The 17,964-nt window shown below is 57.0% G+C and overlaps 3 protein-coding genes across 3 annotated transcripts; all 3 read left to right on the top strand.

The window, feature by feature from the left end:
* The first annotated feature begins 206 nt into the window (after nucleotides 1-206).
* Nucleotides 207-2,853, top strand: POLE3 (DNA polymerase epsilon 3, accessory subunit). Its single transcript, XM_074891419.1, has 5 exons — nucleotides 207-321; nucleotides 403-478; nucleotides 1,261-1,346; nucleotides 2,011-2,129; nucleotides 2,628-2,853. Exons 2-5 carry the CDS (start codon nucleotides 413-415, stop codon nucleotides 2,786-2,788), a joined length of 432 nt encoding a protein of 143 aa, XP_074747520.1. The 5' UTR covers nucleotides 207-321; nucleotides 403-412; the 3' UTR covers nucleotides 2,789-2,853.
* Nucleotides 2,854-7,028: 4,175 nt separating this feature from the next.
* Nucleotides 7,029-16,557, top strand: ALAD (aminolevulinate dehydratase). Its single transcript, XM_074891190.1, has 12 exons — nucleotides 7,029-7,087; nucleotides 11,161-11,308; nucleotides 11,489-11,539; nucleotides 12,291-12,387; nucleotides 12,769-12,904; nucleotides 13,379-13,462; nucleotides 14,078-14,166; nucleotides 14,478-14,533; nucleotides 15,237-15,324; nucleotides 15,876-15,962; nucleotides 16,194-16,323; nucleotides 16,424-16,557. The coding sequence occupies exons 1-12, from the start codon at nucleotides 7,030-7,032 to the stop codon at nucleotides 16,504-16,506; spliced, it is 1,107 nt and encodes a 368-aa protein (XP_074747291.1). The 5' UTR covers nucleotide 7,029; the 3' UTR covers nucleotides 16,507-16,557.
* Nucleotides 16,558-17,008: 451 nt separating this feature from the next.
* Nucleotides 17,009-17,876, top strand: HDHD3 (haloacid dehalogenase like hydrolase domain containing 3). The gene has a single exon (XM_074891192.1). It carries the CDS (start codon nucleotides 17,009-17,011, stop codon nucleotides 17,723-17,725), a length of 717 nt encoding a protein of 238 aa, XP_074747293.1. The 3' UTR covers nucleotides 17,726-17,876.
* The last annotated feature ends 88 nt before the right edge of the window (nucleotides 17,877-17,964 follow it).

The following is a 17,964-nucleotide window of genomic DNA, read 5'->3' on the forward strand; positions in this document are numbered from 1 at the left end:
CACACTCCCCCCAGGCTCCCACTCCCCCCCCCACCCCCCCCCCCGGCCTCCCATTCCCCCACACACCCTCCCCCGGCCTCCCATTCCCCCCCACACAGCCTCCCCGGGCTCCCATTCCCCCCCCTCCACCCCCCCCGGGCTCCCATTCCCCCCCCCCCCCCCCCAGGCCCCCACTCCCCGTCCCTCTCTCCCACCCTCACGACCCCCCCGCCGCCCTCCCGTCTCCAGGCAACGCGGCCGCGGTGGCGGGCGGGAAGGGCCGCGGTGCACGCCGGGACGGGCCGGAGCTGCGCGGGCTGCGGCGGGGCCGGTACGGGCGAGGTACGGCCGGGCCGGGCTCCCCCGGGCTCCCCCGGTCCCCCATCGCTGGCCGCGCCTGGTGACGTCCCGTTTGCCTTGCAGGAAGCCCAGGATGGCGGAGAGACCGGAGGATCTGAACCTGCCCAACGCCGTCATCACTCGCATCATCAAGGAGGCGGTGGGTACCGGGCCCGCGGCCCCTGCGAGCGGGGGGGCGGCTGCGGGCGGGCCAGCTCTCCCCGGCCGGCCCCGCTCTCCCCGGCCGGCCCCGCTCTCCCCGGCCAGCCCTCCCTCTCCCCGGATAGCCCCCGCTGAGGCTTCGTTGTTCCGCGGTTTCGCTGCTCAGAACGTGCCCGAGCCCGGGAGGAGCCTCCCCCGGCGGGCTGCCCGTGCTGTGTCCCCGAGGCCTCCTGGGCTCTTGCTGTGGCCCTCAGACGCCAGCAGCGACGGTCCAGGCTGCAAAACCCCGCAGTAATGGTCCAAGTAAAGTTCAAAGGCAGGGGAGCTCTAGCAGTGGGACTAACCGAACCAGGTCCACGAACAAAGAGCAGAAGTGATTCCTTGTCTGTACAAAAATCTAGAATAATTTCCAGTCATTAATTTAATGAGACGCTTGGTCTTGAGCCACGAGACATTGCTGAATGGATCTGGACATGGCAGGGTGATTGGTCTGTGTCAGGAGCTTGGTAGTCATCAGATGAATTGCCCCAGAGATAGTGGCTGGACCCACCACTGACCCAGAAGTTACTTTACTTCTGTGTAGCTTATTGCGTTTGAGAGAGCTCGGTCAAATTCTGGTTGGTTTTCAGCTGGCATCAACGTTTCTGTAATAGCATCCGAGATCAACAGTTAGTTTCCAATTGTGCTGAGCTCTCAATGCCTTAACAGAACTGACATGTGAATTTTGCAAGTTTAAGTCATTTATAGCAGGTGCTGATAAATGTTGAATTTATTTTTCAGCTTCCTGATGGAGTAAACATTTCCAAAGAAGCTCGGAGCGCGATATCCCGTGCGGCAAGTGTGTTTGTGCTTTATGCAACATCATGGTAAGAGTTTGTTGCATCTGAAAACCAGCGCAGTTGACTTATAATTCACCTCTCTGCTGGCTGTCCTGGAGTATTTGTTTCGGTATTGTCAGTTTATATAAATAAAGCAATCTTTAGTTGGGTTTGGACTGCCCTTAACAACCCGTGGGGAAGGCAGCTTGGCTCTGCACACAGAGGTGTCCCAAACTGCCGTTAGCCTTGGAGTATGGCTTTTCCCAGCAAAGGCAAGAGCACTTTGCTCACTTCCCAGGCTGCTCACCGCATCGCTGCGTATGGGCGAGTGTGAGCCAAGCTAGTCAGCCTTGGAGCGGGTCACAGAGGACACAGTCTTGTCTTTGGGGTGGCCCAGAATATGCTGTGCAGGCAGCACACTCTCTGGTGTTAAGTACTGACGTGGCCAACGTTCAGACTTTCTCCTTCCCCCCGGTTGTAGAAAAGGTCCATGCAAGCAGAAAACTAATGCTGTGGGAAAGCAGTGCAACTAGATGAAAGCACAAACAGCCAATGTAAACAAGGTATCTAAACTACTATTAGTAAGTGATTAAAAAAACCCCAAATGTTTCGGAGACGGCTTATTTTTTTTAAGTTGCTTGTGACTAATAAACAAGACTAAAATGGATGACAGTTACCAATCAACTCTATTTTCCTTTTTGTTTTTGACTAGTGCAAATAACTTTGCCATGAAGGGGAAGAGGAAAACGCTGAATGCTGGCGATGTTCTCTCTGCCATGGAGGAAATGGAGTTTCAGCGATTTGTAGCTCCTTTGAAAGAATCACTGGAAGGTATCGTCCTCAGTTCGTGTCGATGGAGTCTAAGTAGCACCAAGTCCTGTTTTTCTTGAACACTGGACAAGCAACACTTACTTGCCTGTCTTGTTTCTCTTCTCTTTGCCCAGCATCCTACACTGCAGTTTGCCTGGGGAATAAATAATGTGCACCTTAACAGGATTGGGATAACATTATTGCACAACTGATGAGGATTGAGAAAGTCTCATCTGCTATCACTCCCCTATTATGTTTATCTAAGGAAAGTCTTAGGTGCTGCCTGTAAATGTGAACTCCTGCGTCCTTTTCAGCATTTTTCTGCTGAAACTTAACCTGATTTCCTATGGAGCTGGTCAGCACAGCTCAAATAATAGGGTGAGTTGCTGCTATGAGTTCACTGCTCCCCTTGTAAGCCTGGAGAGCAAGTGGGCGTTGGACTTCAGCTACTGTACTGTCCATGCCGTGGAAACATTGGCTTGCAAGTTTTCAGTGTTCTCTCTCTTTTTTTTTTTATAGTTTACAGGCGGGAACAGAAAGGAAAGAAAGAAGCAAGGAAAGATAAAGACAAGAAGGCAGACTCAGAGGAGCAGGATAAGAGTCGAGAGGAAGAAAATGATGATGATGATGAAAGGATGGAGGAAGAAGAGCAAAATGATGAGGAAGAAGTGGACAACTGAGCTTGCTGATGAGACATGTGCAGGGGCTGGGTTTTGCTCAGAGGGATATAAACGCTGTAAATCAACCTTGCTGTGTGCCCTCTTGTTTCCAGTAGAGCTTTGTCCTGCTCCTCTGCGGCCTGTCCCTTTTTGGCTTTAACTTGTACATAAAGGACTTCTGCTAAAGCTTTTCTCATGGAAGGACCACTCCTCCCCGCACACGGGGGCTTGGCACCCTCCCCGGGTTCTGAACAGACAGCGACGGGACCGAGCTTTCTGTGTGGGGTTGGCTCTGAAATAGAGGGAAAAAGAAACAGAAGCTGGCCAGGAGAACTTGAGAGACTGTTGAATAATCTTGTGAAATCAAGTCGGGGTGAATCAATAGGTCATTAACCCTTTGGGGTTTAGAATCTACGTGATATCAGGAGGCTTAGAAGCTGAATATTTAAGCTTTTTATTCAAGTGACTTAGTTTTTTTCTTCATTTTCTTGCATTCTGGCTGTGCCTTCTCTTCCTGCTGTAACTGTGACAGTGATACTGTGTCTTTCAACCTTACATTATTATATACATTATTATGCAGCAATACAATACAACTGTACAGGGATCAGTGTTCCACTCGGCTGACTCTCGCCCAGATCAGCCTAAATCAAAAAACTTTGCAGCGCTCATGATGTAAATACCGGAAGTGCTTGGTTTGTGTCTTTAAACCCTGGGAGATCAAGAGGAATTTTGTTAAGAATCTGAAGCAAAATGAACGACTAAAATGTGATAGGAATGAAAAAAGGCGGCTGTACCAAGTGGTCCGTTTGTTGCAGCTCAGCAGTGGGCACCAGTGGATCTGCAGGTCTCACCTTTCCCTCTGCAGAGCTGCAGTTCCTGCAGACAGGTTGGCGACTGCAGCAAGTTTACACGTGGTAGAATAGAGTGGTGGATCTTGTTCAGTTTGGTTTTTTCTTTTCCCAATTGGAATGGACTCATTACATCAGAAGTCCCTCGTTAGCCTTCGACAGTTGTTCAGAGATGTGACCTCCTCGCAGTGTGACGGGCTCCTACCTGGGAGGGCCAGCCTGAGTTTTTTAAAATGGCTCCTTCAAGAAGGATGGGTTGAAACAAGCTGTACTCCTAGTAGTCATATAGGTTTGTCCTTTTATACTTGAATTGTAGTTTTGATGCCTTTCCTTTCTCTTCTCTGAGAAAGTAACTATTAGAATAAGCTCCTTTTGGGGGAAAATGCTTTATTGTTTGATCTTTTTGAAGACTAGTAAACCTAGTATTTGAACTTAACTGACATCTGGTGACGGAAACGAGGAAAGTTTTAGCTATGTTTAAGTAAAACCCATGAGTCTTGCTGATGTGCAGTTTTAAAATAGCACTTGTGAGGAATAGTATGTCCTTTTCACCAAAAAACTGATGCAGAGCTACCCACAAGAGCTACCCTGTCTTTATGCTTTTATGGCATGATGGCTTTTCACACACAGAAGCCCAGCTCCTGGAAGGGACTCAATCAGCAAAAGATTCTCAGCTGTCTGGTTTCTACTGACAGGCAGTGAGCAACAAATGAAAAAACTGAGTTGACGATGTCTTCCCAAGATCTCCAATAACAAAAAAGGCCTTCCTTCTAGCTCTTTTTCATCTTTTTTTTTTTTTTTCTTTTTTCCTCTTCTAGCACATATCTGGGGTGCATATTCTGGAAGGGAACAATATCTAATTAAAAGCCAGATTTTTTAAAGAAATGGAGTCTCTTTATTTCTGTCATTAATAATTAATAAAATCAGCAGGTTGTGACTGCATGGGTATGCGTCTGAGCGTGCAGCGATGGCAGAAACAAACTCACTCTGAAATTGCTCACGGAGCAGCTGACAGCAAGGGGAGGATGAAGGCTGCTGCAACCCAGCCTTTGTGTGAGAGGAGTGAGGGAAGCACAGAGACCTGGAGCACCAGCGGAGTGCCGGTTATCGGAGAGGGGAGGTCGGGTGCTGGTGGTTGTATCCCTGGTGGAAGGAGCCTTCAGCTCACCCTCGCTCCTGGTGAGGGGCACTGGGCTGGGGGGAGAGGGGAGAGACTGGGTCGGGGTGTTGCACTGCAGTAGGACGAGGACAGAATCACAGAATCATTCAGGCTGGAAAAGACCCTCGGGATCATCGAGTCCAACCATCAGCCTGACTCTACAAAGTTCTCCCCTACCCCACATCCCCCAACAGCTCATCCAAACGACCCTTAAGCACACCCAGGGATGGGGACTCCACCCCCTCCCTGGGCAGCCTATTCCACTGTCTGACCACTCTTTCTGGGAAAAAGGTTTTTCCTCATGTCCAGCCTGACCCTCCCCTGTTGCAGTTTAAAGCCGTTCCCTCTTGTTCTGTCACTAATCCCCTGTGAGAAGAGACCAGCACCAACCTCTCCACAACGTCCTTTCAGGGAGCTGTAGAGAGTGATGAGGTCTCCCCTCAGCCTTCTCCTCCTCACACTGAACAGTCCCAGCTCCTTCAATCGCTCCTCACAGGATTTATTCTCCAGGCCCTTCCCCAGCCTCGTTGCCCTCCTCTGCCCTCGCTCCAGCACCTCGAGATCTCTCTCGTGTTGAGGTGCCCAAAACTGAACACAACACTCCAGGTGTGGCCTCACCAGTGCAGAGCACAGGGGGACTGTCACCTCCCTGCTTCTGCTGGTCACACTATTTCTAACACAAGCCAGGATGCCATTGGCTTTCTTGGCCACCTGGGCACACTGCCGGCTCATGTTCAGCTGCTGGTCAATTAGAACCCCCAGATCCTTTTCTTCCAGACAGCTCCAGCCACACCTCCCCGAGCCTGTAGCCATGCAGGGGGTTGTTGTGGCCCAAGTGCAGGACCTGGCACTTGGCCCTGTTGAAGCCCATCCCGTTAACGTTGGACATGCGGTTGTTGTGTAGGAGCTATAGAAGACCATGAGAAAGTATGTTAGAATAAGCCCCTTTTCTGGGAAAAATGCTTTATTGTTTGATCTTTCTAAAGACTAGTAAACCTGATCCGTGCATCTCCCATGCTCCGATGAGATGGAGAAAATAGTGTGTCCTGCATGTGTGCTGCCAGGTCTGCAGCGTGGCTCCAGCCTCCCTTGGCCTGGCAGGCCCCTGCAGCACCCCAAAGCCATGCTCTGAGCCCCCCCAGCACCCCAAAGCCATGCTCTGAGCCCCGCAGCACCCCAAAGCCATGCTCTGAGACCCCCAGCACCCCAAAGCCATGCTCTGGACCCCCCCCAGCACCCTAGAGCCCTGCTCCAGACCCCTCACGCCACCCTAAGGCCTTGCTCCAGCTTCCCCAGCACCCCAAAACCTGACTCCAGGTCACCCTGCAGCACTCCAACACCCAGCTGTATGGCCCCACAGCACCCTAACGTCCTGCTCCAGTCCCTCCCAGCACCCCCAGCCCTGCTCTATGTCCCTGCAGTGTTGTGCCAAAATCTGGGTTCTTTTACCCAGTGTGCAATGAGCTGAAAAACGCAGAGTTGAGATATTTTTTTAACCCATAGCCGCACAGAGATGGGTGCTAGGTGGTAATTCCACAAACCTGGCACAGCAGACACAGGCAGGTGACGTATTTATGCACTTCAAACCACACGGATACACGTTTACTGTAATGACCACGGGGGAGTTTCTTATCACTTTGTCCCTCACTGGTTAACAATGTGCGTTGTCTCGATTTAAAGTTACCGTGTGTTTGAATTATTCTGTGCAAACTCAAAGGGTGAGGGTCTTACCTGAGTAGGGGGCTGCTTCTCACCAGGAGGTGTGGTTTTCACATTACAATGAGCTCAGTTCATCTATAGGACACAACTTGCACGTTCTTTATGGTATCTCTGAGCACATGACCAGGGGAGGTTTTCTTATTCCTCAAGGTTTTACATTTTTTATCTTTTTGTTTCTGCAAGGCTCCGCTATCTTGAGCCTATTATTCCCTCGCAAGGCCTTGTCCTGTGAAATGCTTTTATTTTAACCTTTAACATTTCATCAACAAAGCCTGGCTCCAGGTGTCCCCCGCTGCCCCGCAACACCCCAAAACCTGCATTTGTACCCCAAAACATGGCTCCATGGCTACCTTATAGCACCCAAATCCCTCCCCCAGATCACTCCATGCCCCTACACCCCCCCAAAACTCTGCTTCCCCCCACTTTCACCCCCCCCCGCGCCGCGCCGCCTCCACCAGCCCTTTCCCGCGCTCCGCCGCGCGAGACTTCCCGCCATCATCCCGCGGGCGGGTATATGCTAATTAGAGGGCGGGGCTATGCAAATCGCGAGGGCTAGCAGCGGAGTCGCACGGTCGGAGCGGGACGCGGCGATCGGTGAGTGCGGGGCCGGGGTCGGCGACCGCGGGGGGCCGGAGCCGGGGCGTAGCCCCGGCTCCGGCCCCCCCGGTCCCCGACCCCGGCCTGTTGTAGGGCTGCTGGAAGGCCGGGACGAGCCCCAGGGCAGGGCCCGACCGGGCAAGGAGGCACCGCTGGGGTGCAGGCAGGGTGCGGGCAGGAACGGGCAGCCCGTTTTTTTGCCCGGTAGCCCGCAGTTACGGTCGGGAAGTCACCGACCAGCGCTCGATGCTGCGGGCTGGCGGCGGTCGTGAGCGCCCGCTCGTCCAGCGGTGTAATTACAGCCCCCCCCCCCCGCCCCGAGCATCCCCATTTCCAGATCCCATGAGGAAGATGAAATCTTTTATAACGTCTTGACCTTTGTTAGCGGCTCTTAATTAAAAAACACCCTGGGGAGCTCCGTGTTCCTGGTTCGCTCTGGGCCGTCCCTGCTCCCGCTTGGGCTTCAGGTAAATAGTTGTGCACCGTTCGATGAGGCCGTGTCTGTTTTTATATCCTAAAATGCCGGAATTGTCCTGGGGGGACACGAGGTACCTGGGGGTGTTGATTGCCAGCCGGCTGAACATGAGCCAGCAGTGTGCCCAGGTGGCCAAGAAGGCCAATGGCATCCTGGCTTGTATCAGCACTAGCGTGGCCAGCAGGGACAGGGAAGGGATCTCACCCCTGTACTCAGCACTAGTGAGGCCGCCCCTCGATGAGTGGGTTCAGTTTTGGGCCCCTCACTCCAAAAAGGCCATTGAATGACTCGAGCGTGTCCAGAGAAGGGCAACGGAGCTGGTGCAGGGTCTGGAGCACAGGTCTGATGGGGAGCGGCTGAGGGAACTGGGGGGTTTAGTCTGGAGAAGAGGAGGCTGAGGGGAGACCTCATGGCCCTCTACAACTCCCTGAAAGGAGGGTGCAGAGAGGGGGGATGAGTCTCTTGAGCCAAGGAACAAGCACCAGGACAAGAGGGAATGGCCTCAAGCTGCGCCAGGGCAGGGTCAGACTGGCTCTTAGGAAGGATTTCTTTGCAGAAGGGGTTGTTGGGCATTGGAATGGGCTGCCCAGGGCAGGGGGGGAGTCCCCATCCCTGGAGGGGTTGAAGAGTCGGGTTGAGCCAGCGCTGAGGGATCTGGTGGAGTTGGGAACGGTCAGGGTGAGGTTCATGGTGGGACTTGAGGAGCTTCAAGGTCTTTTCCAACCGGGATGATTCTGTGACCTTTGCAGCTCACTGTTGGCATGTGTTGGGTCTGGCTCCAGCCTGTCCACCCAGTTTGTTTCATTTGTGTGGTGTGTGCATGGGTCTCTCATTTTGTGGCCTTTCCTCGAACATGGCGAGGCACCTGCGTCACTGCGGCGGGCCCGGGCTGGACGAAGGCGCAGGGTTGGGTGCTGTGGTTTTGGGCTGGTCCTCGAGCAGTCCCGGCATGGAGGAGCAAAGGTGAAGCCACTCTGTAGCAGAGCTGTTTGCTCAGGAGCTGCAGGGTTGTTCTTAAACTCCTCTTTACTGATGCTCTGGTGTGCATGAAGCAAAATGCTTTAGAAAGACACAGATTTGGGCCTTTCATGTCAGAGAAAGAGGCGCTTGTGCTCTCCTGGGAGCCCTAAAGGCATCTGGGGAGAAACCGCCCCGTTCTCAGGCAGAGTTTGTGGTGCACCGTCCCCTCACCGCGGCACTCTCAGTCCTTGCTCTGCATCCCTCCCGTCCTTCCCGGGCGGTCGGGCACTGCGGGGCGTGCGGTGGCTCTGCGGCTGTGAGACCCCGGTGCCCTCGTCCGACCGGGTGCCCCACGTGGGCAAGGGGACCCCGCAGCCCTCGGCTGGCGGCAGCTTCTCCCCCGCGTGGGGCTGGGACGGAGGGCCCCGGCCCCGCGGGCCTCGCAGCAGACGGGTGCTCCGCCGGGCCCACCCGTCCGGGCCGTTATCTCCGCTCTGCAATTCCGCCGGGTGCCCGTCTCCTCCTTGCCCGGGGAGGGCAGTTTCTGGAGCTGAGGTTTCTATCTGTCCCATGCAGAGTCAGGTGCCTCTGCTCCCACCCCATGTCCCCCCTCCCCTTCCCCCGCGGTGGGATTAACTGTTTAAAGCATTTTTTGGATTCTCGAGGTGGGTTTTTTTCACCAAGCCCTTTGTTCTTGGTTGCTGCCTGCCTGGAGCCCTGCCTGGAGCCCTGCCTGGAGCCCTGCCTGGAGCCCTGCCTGCTGCAGCTGCCAACTCCAGTTCACCCAAGGGCTGTCCCCTTCCCTTCGAGTAAGGACTGGAGCGGCAGCTTTCCAGGGCTAAAAATTACTTGCCAAGTGATGCCATGACACTGCCAGCATGCCTGTCAGCTGGTCTGCATCCCCCACGAGCACTGTCTGATTTTTTTATGCATCATTTTTATAGGTGTAAGCCTGTAAGTAAGTGAGAGGTGCCCTTTCCCCCATCCCCAAGCAGAGGTGATTGCTAGGGGTATGAGAGACTCAGTTCAAGCCCTGGACTGAACGTGATGCCCCTGTATTACAAATGCCCTATGCACTGGGGCAGCCTGATACAGACTGAGAATTTGCTTAGCATTAGAATATCTGAAGGATCTTGAGTGTGTAAAATAGGTGAACCCTCAGATTAAAGGTTTTCCAGAAGAATGGAGCCATTTCGTGCACAGCTGTGTTGCTGACTGGTGTCGTGGGTGCTGATGTTAAACTTTCTCCCCTGGACTGTGTCCGGGGATGCTCTGAGCTGTGTCTGTTCTCTGCAGAGCCGGGTGCAGGTGGGGCGTCGGCGAGGTTTATTGCCTGGGGTTTATCCCTCCTGCGATGAGACTGGGGACCACAGGGCTGCTCCCCCAAGACAGGTCCCATCCTCGTGTCCGCTCTGTCTCCCAGGGAAAGCCCTGCCCTGCCCAGGGGTACTAGCAGAGGAATCCACTTGCTTTTTCAGAGAAGCCCGTCTCCAGCTCTCCTCCTGCCCGCCTCCCTCGGGTTTCAGCTCTCAAAACAAAATTTGTGGTCTCCAGTAGAGACTTTGCTGTTTGTCTCCCGGGGCACCCCTGGCTCCTCTGGGTGTTTGTGGGGTGCGTCCTGTGCACGCAGCCAGAAGTCCTTGAGGCTGCTCTGTACAGACAGTCCAGCATTCAGGTTCCGTTTCCCGGCGCTGTAACAGCTGCTGTCTTCTGTGCTGCAGCCAAATGGCTCGTCCCGGGGCAGCCCTTCCGCCACGCTCTCACCAACCGCATGTTGGTTAGAATTTAGCACTAGTGGAAATTTAAATCTTAACGGTCTAATCACAGAATTATTACTAGATCTGACTGTTACAGAAGAAGAAAATATTGCTACAGAAAAAGTTTCAACAATAACATAGCTAACACTTGATTTATGTATGTTTGGTAATTGCTCTTTGTTACCCCTGAAATCAGTTTTGCCCAACTCCCAAGTTTTCTTTATCCAGCCACTGGAGTTGTGTGACTGGGGGTTTAAAGTTCTGGTGACTTCAGGATGATCCTGCACCTCTCTCCCCTCCTGTGCCCCTACTCTTCTGTAACTGCATCGTTAAAACTGTGGCCATAAATACTTTGTGCTACGCAGAGCAGCTTTTGACACTCTATGTACAACAGCTGTATCACACAGACAGCATTAAGGAAAAGTAAAAGGAATTACGCAATGACCATCCTGTCATTAGAAAACTGCTGTTACAGCTGTGCAAGCTAAAACAGAGGGAGCCTGAGGAGGGTGGTAGCGTTGAACTGTGTGAACGTGGTTCTGGAGGAGGAGGCTGGGGGCTGTAAATTGGTAATTTCACACACAGAAATGGGAGGTTTTGTGGGGAGGAGTCAGCATCATCCCTGTTTATGGAAAGTGCTGCCCTGTGACGGCTGACACGGGGTCCTGCAACACCCGCCGGGCACAGGGCAGTGCCCTGGGAAGTTGGGATGAAGCCGCCTGGGCTGCAGCTCATGCTCCCCGCATGGGCCTGGGGCGGGACAGGGACGGTCCTGCAGCGGCTGCCGGGATTTCAGCGCCCACCTCGCGTGTGCCAATAGCAGCGGCTGACCAGGACACCCCCACTCATCAGCCTGCTGGTTTCCTTTGGTGTTTCAGAGTCTCCTTCCACAGCCTCCCAGAGAAGGCCCAAGATGCAGGCAGACTCCCTTCTTCACAGTGGCTACTTCCACCCGGTGTTACGTTCCTGGCAGTGTACGGCAACCACCCTCGATGCCTCCAACCTCATCTACCCCATTTTTGTCACGTGAGTGAGCCCTGGCTCTCTGGGTTAGGGATGGGCCAAGCTCAGGTTGACTGGCTTAGGTGCTCCCTGAGCTCTTAGATAGGTTCAGACTTCCCAAAAGACTCCCCGTGGAGAAGCCTGGGGTAGGGGCTTCTTTCTCATGCCGAGTCCTCACGTCTCTGTCCCATCCACGTCCTGCAGTGACAGCCCTGATGCGGTGGAGCCTATCCCCAGCCTCCCTGGACAAGGCAGGTAAGAATCCAGCCCTGCTGAGCTGCATGCCGGTCGCTGCCGTGCCCGAGCAGGGTTGATGTGTGGCCTGAGATGAGCATGGGCCAGGGGTGATGCTTCCAACCCTCTGCTGTCTGTGCCGTGGGGATCCCCCAGTGTCAGGCGGGGCAGGAGCATTTGTCTGCCAAGGGAGTGGAAGGAATTATACTGGGGATACTGGGAAGGTACCAGTACTGGCAGCAATAGTACCAGGGTCTTGCAATGTCCCAGAGCAGTCACACATTGTGTGGGCTGGGCACGTGGGAAAGTTGGAAGCGAATGGGGTTTCCAGCAGCAGCTAGAAAAACCTGTGCAGGGATACAGGCTCTGGTCCTGCATCAGATCTTGCTGGACTGGCAGGTCCCGTCTTCATCTGCTGCTGCATTAGCGGGGTTGTGGTCAGAGAGGCGCCAGGGCGGGGGGGTCCTGTGGGGAGGGGGGCTGGATCTACAACAGGGATGCCAAGATAAGGGATCCAAGGGCAGGGCATGCTCGTCCTTTCAGAGCAGAGAGTGTCAGTGCCCGGCAGATAACGCTCCTGTAGCCCCAGATAAGGTCTCAGATTGTTCCTCCCAGCATTGAGGCAACACCTCCCCTGTAGCTCCAGCTGCTGCTTGGTGTGGATCCCTGTGGATGCTGGATCGCTCACAGACCAGCATCCAAGTCGCAGACCAGCTCACCCCACGGAGCAGGTCTGGGTGCCTGGCAGCCCCCTTCACTTTGCTCTTCTCAGGTATGGAGTCAACAAGCTGGAGGGGATGCTGCGTCCCCTTGTTGGAGACGGTCTGAAGTGTGTGCTCATCTTCGGGGTGCCCAGCAAGGGCCACAAGGTCAGTGTGCGTGGTGGTGGCAGGGGGCTTGGGGTAGCCACAGGGGTGTGGGAGAGCAGCGTGGGGCCGGGGGGTCTCTTGATCAAACAGGAGCAGGTCAGGGTCTCTGGGCATGCTTGCACCCTGCTCAGCAGAGCAGGATGGGGATGGGAGACTGTAGTGACACTCAGAAAGCTCCCAAAGCTCTTGCAGGTGGCCCTGGGACCTGCACTCACTACTCAGAGGCACTACTCCATTGCTCTTTTCCGTCGGGGGTGATCACACCGCCCGGCGTTACAGGGTCTCACGGTTCAGGAAACGTTTCCAGGGCAGAACTGCTGCCACACAGGAGCCGGTGGGAAGCCCTCGGCCCTGTGTGCTGAGGCATTTCTCCTCTCGCAGGATGAGAGAGGCTCCGCAGCTGATGCGGAGGACACGCCTGCCATCCAGGCAATCAAGAAGATCCGCTCCACCTTCCCGGAGCTGCTGATTGCCTGTGATGTCTGCTTGTGCCCTTACACCTCCCACGGGCACTGCGGTGAGTGCACAGCCTGGGGTCCAGGGCTGCTCTTCGGGCATTTTCCTGGCGCTGGGAGTCCTCGGGGATTTTCCATTTTCTGCTGAGGAGCTCCATGGACTGGTGGGGTCTGGCCAGCTCCTGCCCCAAGACTTGGCTTCCCAGTACTGGTGCAGCTGAGTCGGGGAGACCTCTCCTGGGTTTTGACAGCAGGGTGGGAGGCACGGGTGGTTAAGGTACCCACTCCAGCCATCTGAATCTGTCTGAGCACCTGTCTGTGTCCCCATCTCTGTCTTCCCTTCCCTGGAGCACCTACGTGTTGTGTCCAGTCCCTGGAGGGCTGCGTCATTGGTCTCCTGCTCCTTACCCAGCGCCCTTAACATGTTCCCCGCTGTTAGGATCTCTGTAGCTTGTCCCGAGAGCCACGCTCCCCACCCCAGGGATGGAGGCAACCGGCTGTCCGGCCCCTCGCGTAACCCCGGCTTTGTCTCCCAGGTATCCTGCGTGACGATGGCACCATCCAGAACGAGATCAGCTGCCAGCGGCTGGCAGAAGTGGCGCTGGCCTACGCCAAAGCAGGTGGGGAGTCTCCTCCCAGTGGTACCCAAGTTTAACTCTCACGGACTTGTCGGTCTCGGTCCAGCCAGGATCGGGGCGATGCACAGAAGAAAGACAAACTGACACCAGTTTGTTGAAGGGGGGACATTGCCAAGAGCAAATGCCGCCACACTGTGCAATCTCCCAACTTACTATCACCTGATTACATAGGTTTGTTCTTACTTTTACATCCTACTGACCTTCAGGTTTTGCCTGTTTATTGCTTACATGCTCACCACACTCTGCAGGGGGTGTTTTTTACTGCTGTTTTTCACACAACACGGTGTTACGTAATGCTGCCTCAGTTTCCCCCAATCATTCTTCAAACCTCAAGCTCAGTTCACATTTCGCTAACCACCAGTTCTTAATTCCCACACAGATTTGCCCCCTCTCACTTTTAACAGGCCCAAAAGCAAACTGGGCCTGGCTCCAACTGGGAGTGCTTTTGCTCCAGGCTGGGGGAGGCTCCCCCTGCCCTCCGTGCGCTGCCCCCGCAGAGCTGCGGGCACCCGGGGCCCCTCTGGCCCTGGGGTCACCTCCTCCTGCAGGCACTCACAGCCTCGGGCACTTCTCAGCATCTCTGCTCTTTCCCTGCAGGTTGCCACATCGTTGCCCCCTCAGATATGATGGATGGGCGCATCGCGGCCATAAAGGCAGCGCTGATCTCCAATGACTTGGGCAACAAGGTGAGCTTTGGCTGTGCCAGAGGCAGGGGTGACGTCCGCGGGGAGGCTGCACCCCAGCAGGACCGGGCAAGCGGTGGGAGAAGCAAACCCCCACCTTGGCCATGATGTGCCACGGGCATTTCCCTGTCCCAGTGCACACAGGAAGGAAATGTCCTTGATGGGACATGGGGACAACAAGGTGCCAGGCCTCTGGCAGGGGAAGGAGGATGTGGGGCAGAGTATAAAACAGTCACGGGAGAGCATCACTCCTGCCCCGGTGCTGGGATGCAGCAGCGAGCTCCTGGCGTTCACGGCTCCGCCCTCCTCTGCAGGTCTCGGTGATGAGCTACAGTGCCAAGTTCGCTTCGTGCTTCTACGGTCCCTTCAGGTGGGTCTGTCCCTCAGCCTGGAGCGTCCCCAGCCAGGGCTGCTCCGTCCGGGACGTGTGTCCCCGTGTAGTTATTTAGGAATTGGCCTCAGCCAGAGCCTGGGCCGCAGCTGGGGCCACGCTGGTCGCTTTGGAGTGCTCTCCTCCTGCTTCCTGCTGCAAAAGGGAGACAAATGTCCCTTGCCCAGGAGAGGCTGGCTGGTGGGAAGATCACCTCGGGTGATCTGTCCCACCCCTTCACCTGCCCGTGCTGGTGGCAAGGCAGGCAGAAAGGGAGCTGCCTGCAGCTGCCAGGAGCAGTGAGGACAGGAGTCGCAGGAGCCAGTGTTGCCCCAAAGGGTGGGTTCAGGGACAAACCTCAGCTCAGCTGGCTTGTCCCAAGAATGGCCTGACCCCAACGGGGTGTCCCTGAGGGATCTGCCTGGAAAAAAGGAAAGCGTCTGACCTGATTTTACCCCAGATTCTGGGCATGGGGAGGGCAGCGGGTGTTGAAGCACGGCTCCCAGGGACAGCCTGGGCCCGTCAGACTTCCCAGAGTGATCCTGGGGGGCTGAATTGGGTCTGGAGAGCCCCCCTTTTCCAGGCCCCGCTGGCTCAGCCACTTGTCCTAGTCTGTCCTCACGCTTCTGAAGCTGTGTGAGGTGAGAGGCACAGGGAGCCATGCTGGTCCTCATCCCCCGCCCTCTACCTTGCCTGTCACCAGGGACGCCGCGCTATCCAAACCCGCCTTCGGAGACAGGCGATGCTACCAGCTGCCCCCGGGCGCCAGGGGCCTGGCCATGCGTGCAGTGGTGAGTGAGCCTGCCCCGGGCAGCGCCAAGGGTGGTGGGTTTATGGCTGTGGGGACTGGAAACCCCTCACGTGGTGCCTGGCTGACACCCAGCAGTGAATCAAGGTTTGGGGAGAGCGAGATCAGGGGTGTTGGAATCAGCTGGGGGCAGGGGGCACGCCAGCCAAAATGGTCAAGGGTCTTCCCTGTCCACAAGCAAGGGAAACGTGAGGCCCATTGGCCTGCCAGAGAGCTGGTCACTAGCGTGGGCCCGAGGACTGCGCTGGGAGCTGTGGAGTTGGTGACCCCATACCCTGCTGTGGCTTGGGGTGTCAGGGCCAGGGACACGCAGCCGCTGGCTTTCCCCAGGCGCTGGGTGTCTGGTGAGGGGAGTGTCGGCTCTCGCCCATCACAGCCCGACCCTGGCTCCTGGGGCCATTAGTGATCCTTCTGTGATCCCTCTGCAAAAAACAACCACCAAGTCCAAACTTCTGGGGAAAACCAACCGTGGACTTGCTGGAAAATGTTTTTCGACCCCGAGCTGCCAGGGTCACGTGCATGTTCCCCTCACAGGACCGGGATGTGCGTGAGGGAGCGGACATGCTGATGGTGAAGCCGGGGATGCCCTACCTGGACCTTGTGAGGGATGTCAAGGCTCGAGTAAGCTCCTTCTGCATGCCAGCAAGGGCACGGGGCGGCCCTGGAGGAGGAAGGGCAGGGGGAGAGGCGCGTGTTCAGGATGGCTGGTTTGGATATCCAAACCAGAGGGGCTGTGACTTGGGTTTGTGTGGAGGTGGGTGCTGGAGCTCCTCTGGGAGCACTGGGGTGTGCGGGAACACTGGACACGGGGAGGGGTGTCCCCCGCCGGCTGACCTCCCTCGCTGCCCTCAGCACCCCACCCACCCGCTGGCCGTGTACCACGTCTCGGGGGAGTTCGCCATGCTGTGGCACGGGGCCCAGGCCGGGGCCTTCACCTTGGAGGCTGCCGTCAGGGAGGCGGTGACGGCCTTCAGGCGCGCAGGTGAGGCGGGCGGCGCTGGGGCCTGCTCCCCCTCCCCTCCCCGACCCTGTCCCCTTGTCCCCCCTCCCCGGGCCGGCTCCAGCGTCTCGTCTCTCCGCAGGGGCCGACGCCATCATCACGTACTTCGCGCCGCAGCTGCTGCGCTGGCTGAGGGAGGAAGCGGCGGCGGCGGGACGGGCCTGAGCGGGGGGGCGGGACTTCCGGGGGCTGGGGGCGGGACTTCCGGGGCAGCCGTGGCGCGGCGCAGGTGGGTGCAGGCTCGCCCGTGGGCCCCGGGACCGCGCGTGGCCCCGGCCCGGCCCGCCCGGCTCCTCCCCGCCCCGCCAGCCCCGCGGTGGCCCGCCTGGGCCCCAATCGCCCGCACCCCCAGCCCCGCCACACCGTGGGTACGGCCCCAGGTGCACCCGCCCCACGGCGGGGGGACGGTGCAGCTGCCCCGGCCTGGGAGACTTTGCACCCCGGGAGCGGGAGCGGGGCCTACCCTCCCCCGCCGTATCGCCCTGCAGAGCCCCCCACGAGGGACACTGGCACCCGTGGGTGTGACGTGGGCACAGGGCCGGTGCCCACACCCCGCTGATCCCACCAGTGTGAGCCACGCCCGGTCCCGCCTCCCTCCAGCAGAGCACCCGGCCCTCACCTCCCTGTTTGTTCTAGGTTTCCCTTAGTCCTGAGCTTTGCTGAGCCCATGCTTAGGCTCCGCTTACTAACGTGGGACGTGAAGGACACGCTGCTGCGGCTGCGGCAGCCGGTGGGCGAGCGCTACGCGGCTGAGGCCTGGGCTCACGGGGTCCGGGTGCAGCCGGAGGCTCTTGGTCGGTCGTTCCGGGAGGCGTATGGAGCCCAGAGCCGGCACTTCCCCAACTACGGCCGGGAGCAGGGGCTCAGCTCCCGGCAGTGGTGGGTCGATGTTGTGAAGCAGACCTTCAGGCTCTCGGGCGTGCACGACGACGGAGTCCTAACACTGATGGCAGAAACCCTCTACCATGACTTCTGCAGTGCCCGTAACTGGGAGGTGCTGCCGGGAGCCCGCGAGACCCTGAGCCGGTGCTGCCAGCGTGGCTTCCGCATGGGGGTTGTCTCCAACTTCGATAACCGGCTGGAAAATATCCTCTCCCAGTGCAACCTGCGGCACCACTTTGAATTCATCCTCACCTCCGAGGACGTGGGCTTCGCTAAGCCGGACGGGAGGATCTTTGAGAAAGCCCTGCGCCTTGGCGGGGTCCCCCCAGAGCACGCGGCTCATGTGGGGGATGACTACACCCGGGATTACCGGGCAGCCCGAGCTGTGGGCATGCACAGCTTTCTGCTCTGGGTGGCCGGGCAGGGCGAGGAGCCGGAGGTGCCCCCCGAGCATGTCCTGCCCACGCTCAGCCACCTCCTGGCTCTGATTGAGAAGGGGTAGCTGTGTTTCGGGGGAGCAGCGCTGCTGCCGAGCAGCGAACCAGTCCTGGCGTGTGATTTCTTGCTGCTGGTTGGGCAGGGAAAAGAAGGGAGCACTTCTGAGCACAGGGAGCAGTGCTGCCTGCGGAGCAATAAAATGCATCTGACGCTCAGCATCGCTGCTGCTGTCTTTCATAGCTCTAAAAAACACTATGGAAGAGGGTCAGCAGTGGGGTCTTCCCCCTAATGGAGCTGGGGATG

This window comes from Strix uralensis, chromosome 21 (assembly GCF_047716275.1).
Source record: "Strix uralensis isolate ZFMK-TIS-50842 chromosome 21, bStrUra1, whole genome shotgun sequence".
Lineage (NCBI taxonomy): Eukaryota > Metazoa > Chordata > Aves > Strigiformes > Strigidae > Strix > Strix uralensis.

What these genes read in the sequence shown, in the direction of transcription:
- HDHD3 (XM_074891192.1), top strand. Translation starts at nt 17,009, where the DNA reads ATGCTTAGGCTCCGCTTACTAACGTGGGACGTGAAGGACACGCTGCTG.
- POLE3 (XM_074891419.1), top strand. Translation starts at nt 413, where the DNA reads ATGGCGGAGAGACCGGAGGATCTGAACCTGCCCAACGCCGTCATCACT. An exon ending in CTCGCATCATCAAGGAGGCG is followed by an intron (nt 479 to 1,260) that starts GTGGGTACCGGG and finishes TTTATTTTTCAG; the next exon opens with CTTCCTGATGGAGTAAACAT. An exon ending in TTTGAAAGAATCACTGGAAG is followed by an intron (nt 2,130 to 2,627) that starts GTATCGTCCTCA and finishes TTTTTTTTATAG; the next exon opens with TTTACAGGCGGGAACAGAAA.
- ALAD (XM_074891190.1), top strand. Translation starts at nt 7,030, where the DNA reads ATGCAAATCGCGAGGGCTAGCAGCGGAGTCGCACGGTCGGAGCGGGAC. An exon ending in GGAGCGGGACGCGGCGATCG is followed by an intron (nt 7,088 to 11,160) that starts GTGAGTGCGGGG and finishes TTGGTGTTTCAG; the next exon opens with AGTCTCCTTCCACAGCCTCC. An exon ending in CCAATGACTTGGGCAACAAG is followed by an intron (nt 14,167 to 14,477) that starts GTGAGCTTTGGC and finishes CCTCCTCTGCAG; the next exon opens with GTCTCGGTGATGAGCTACAG.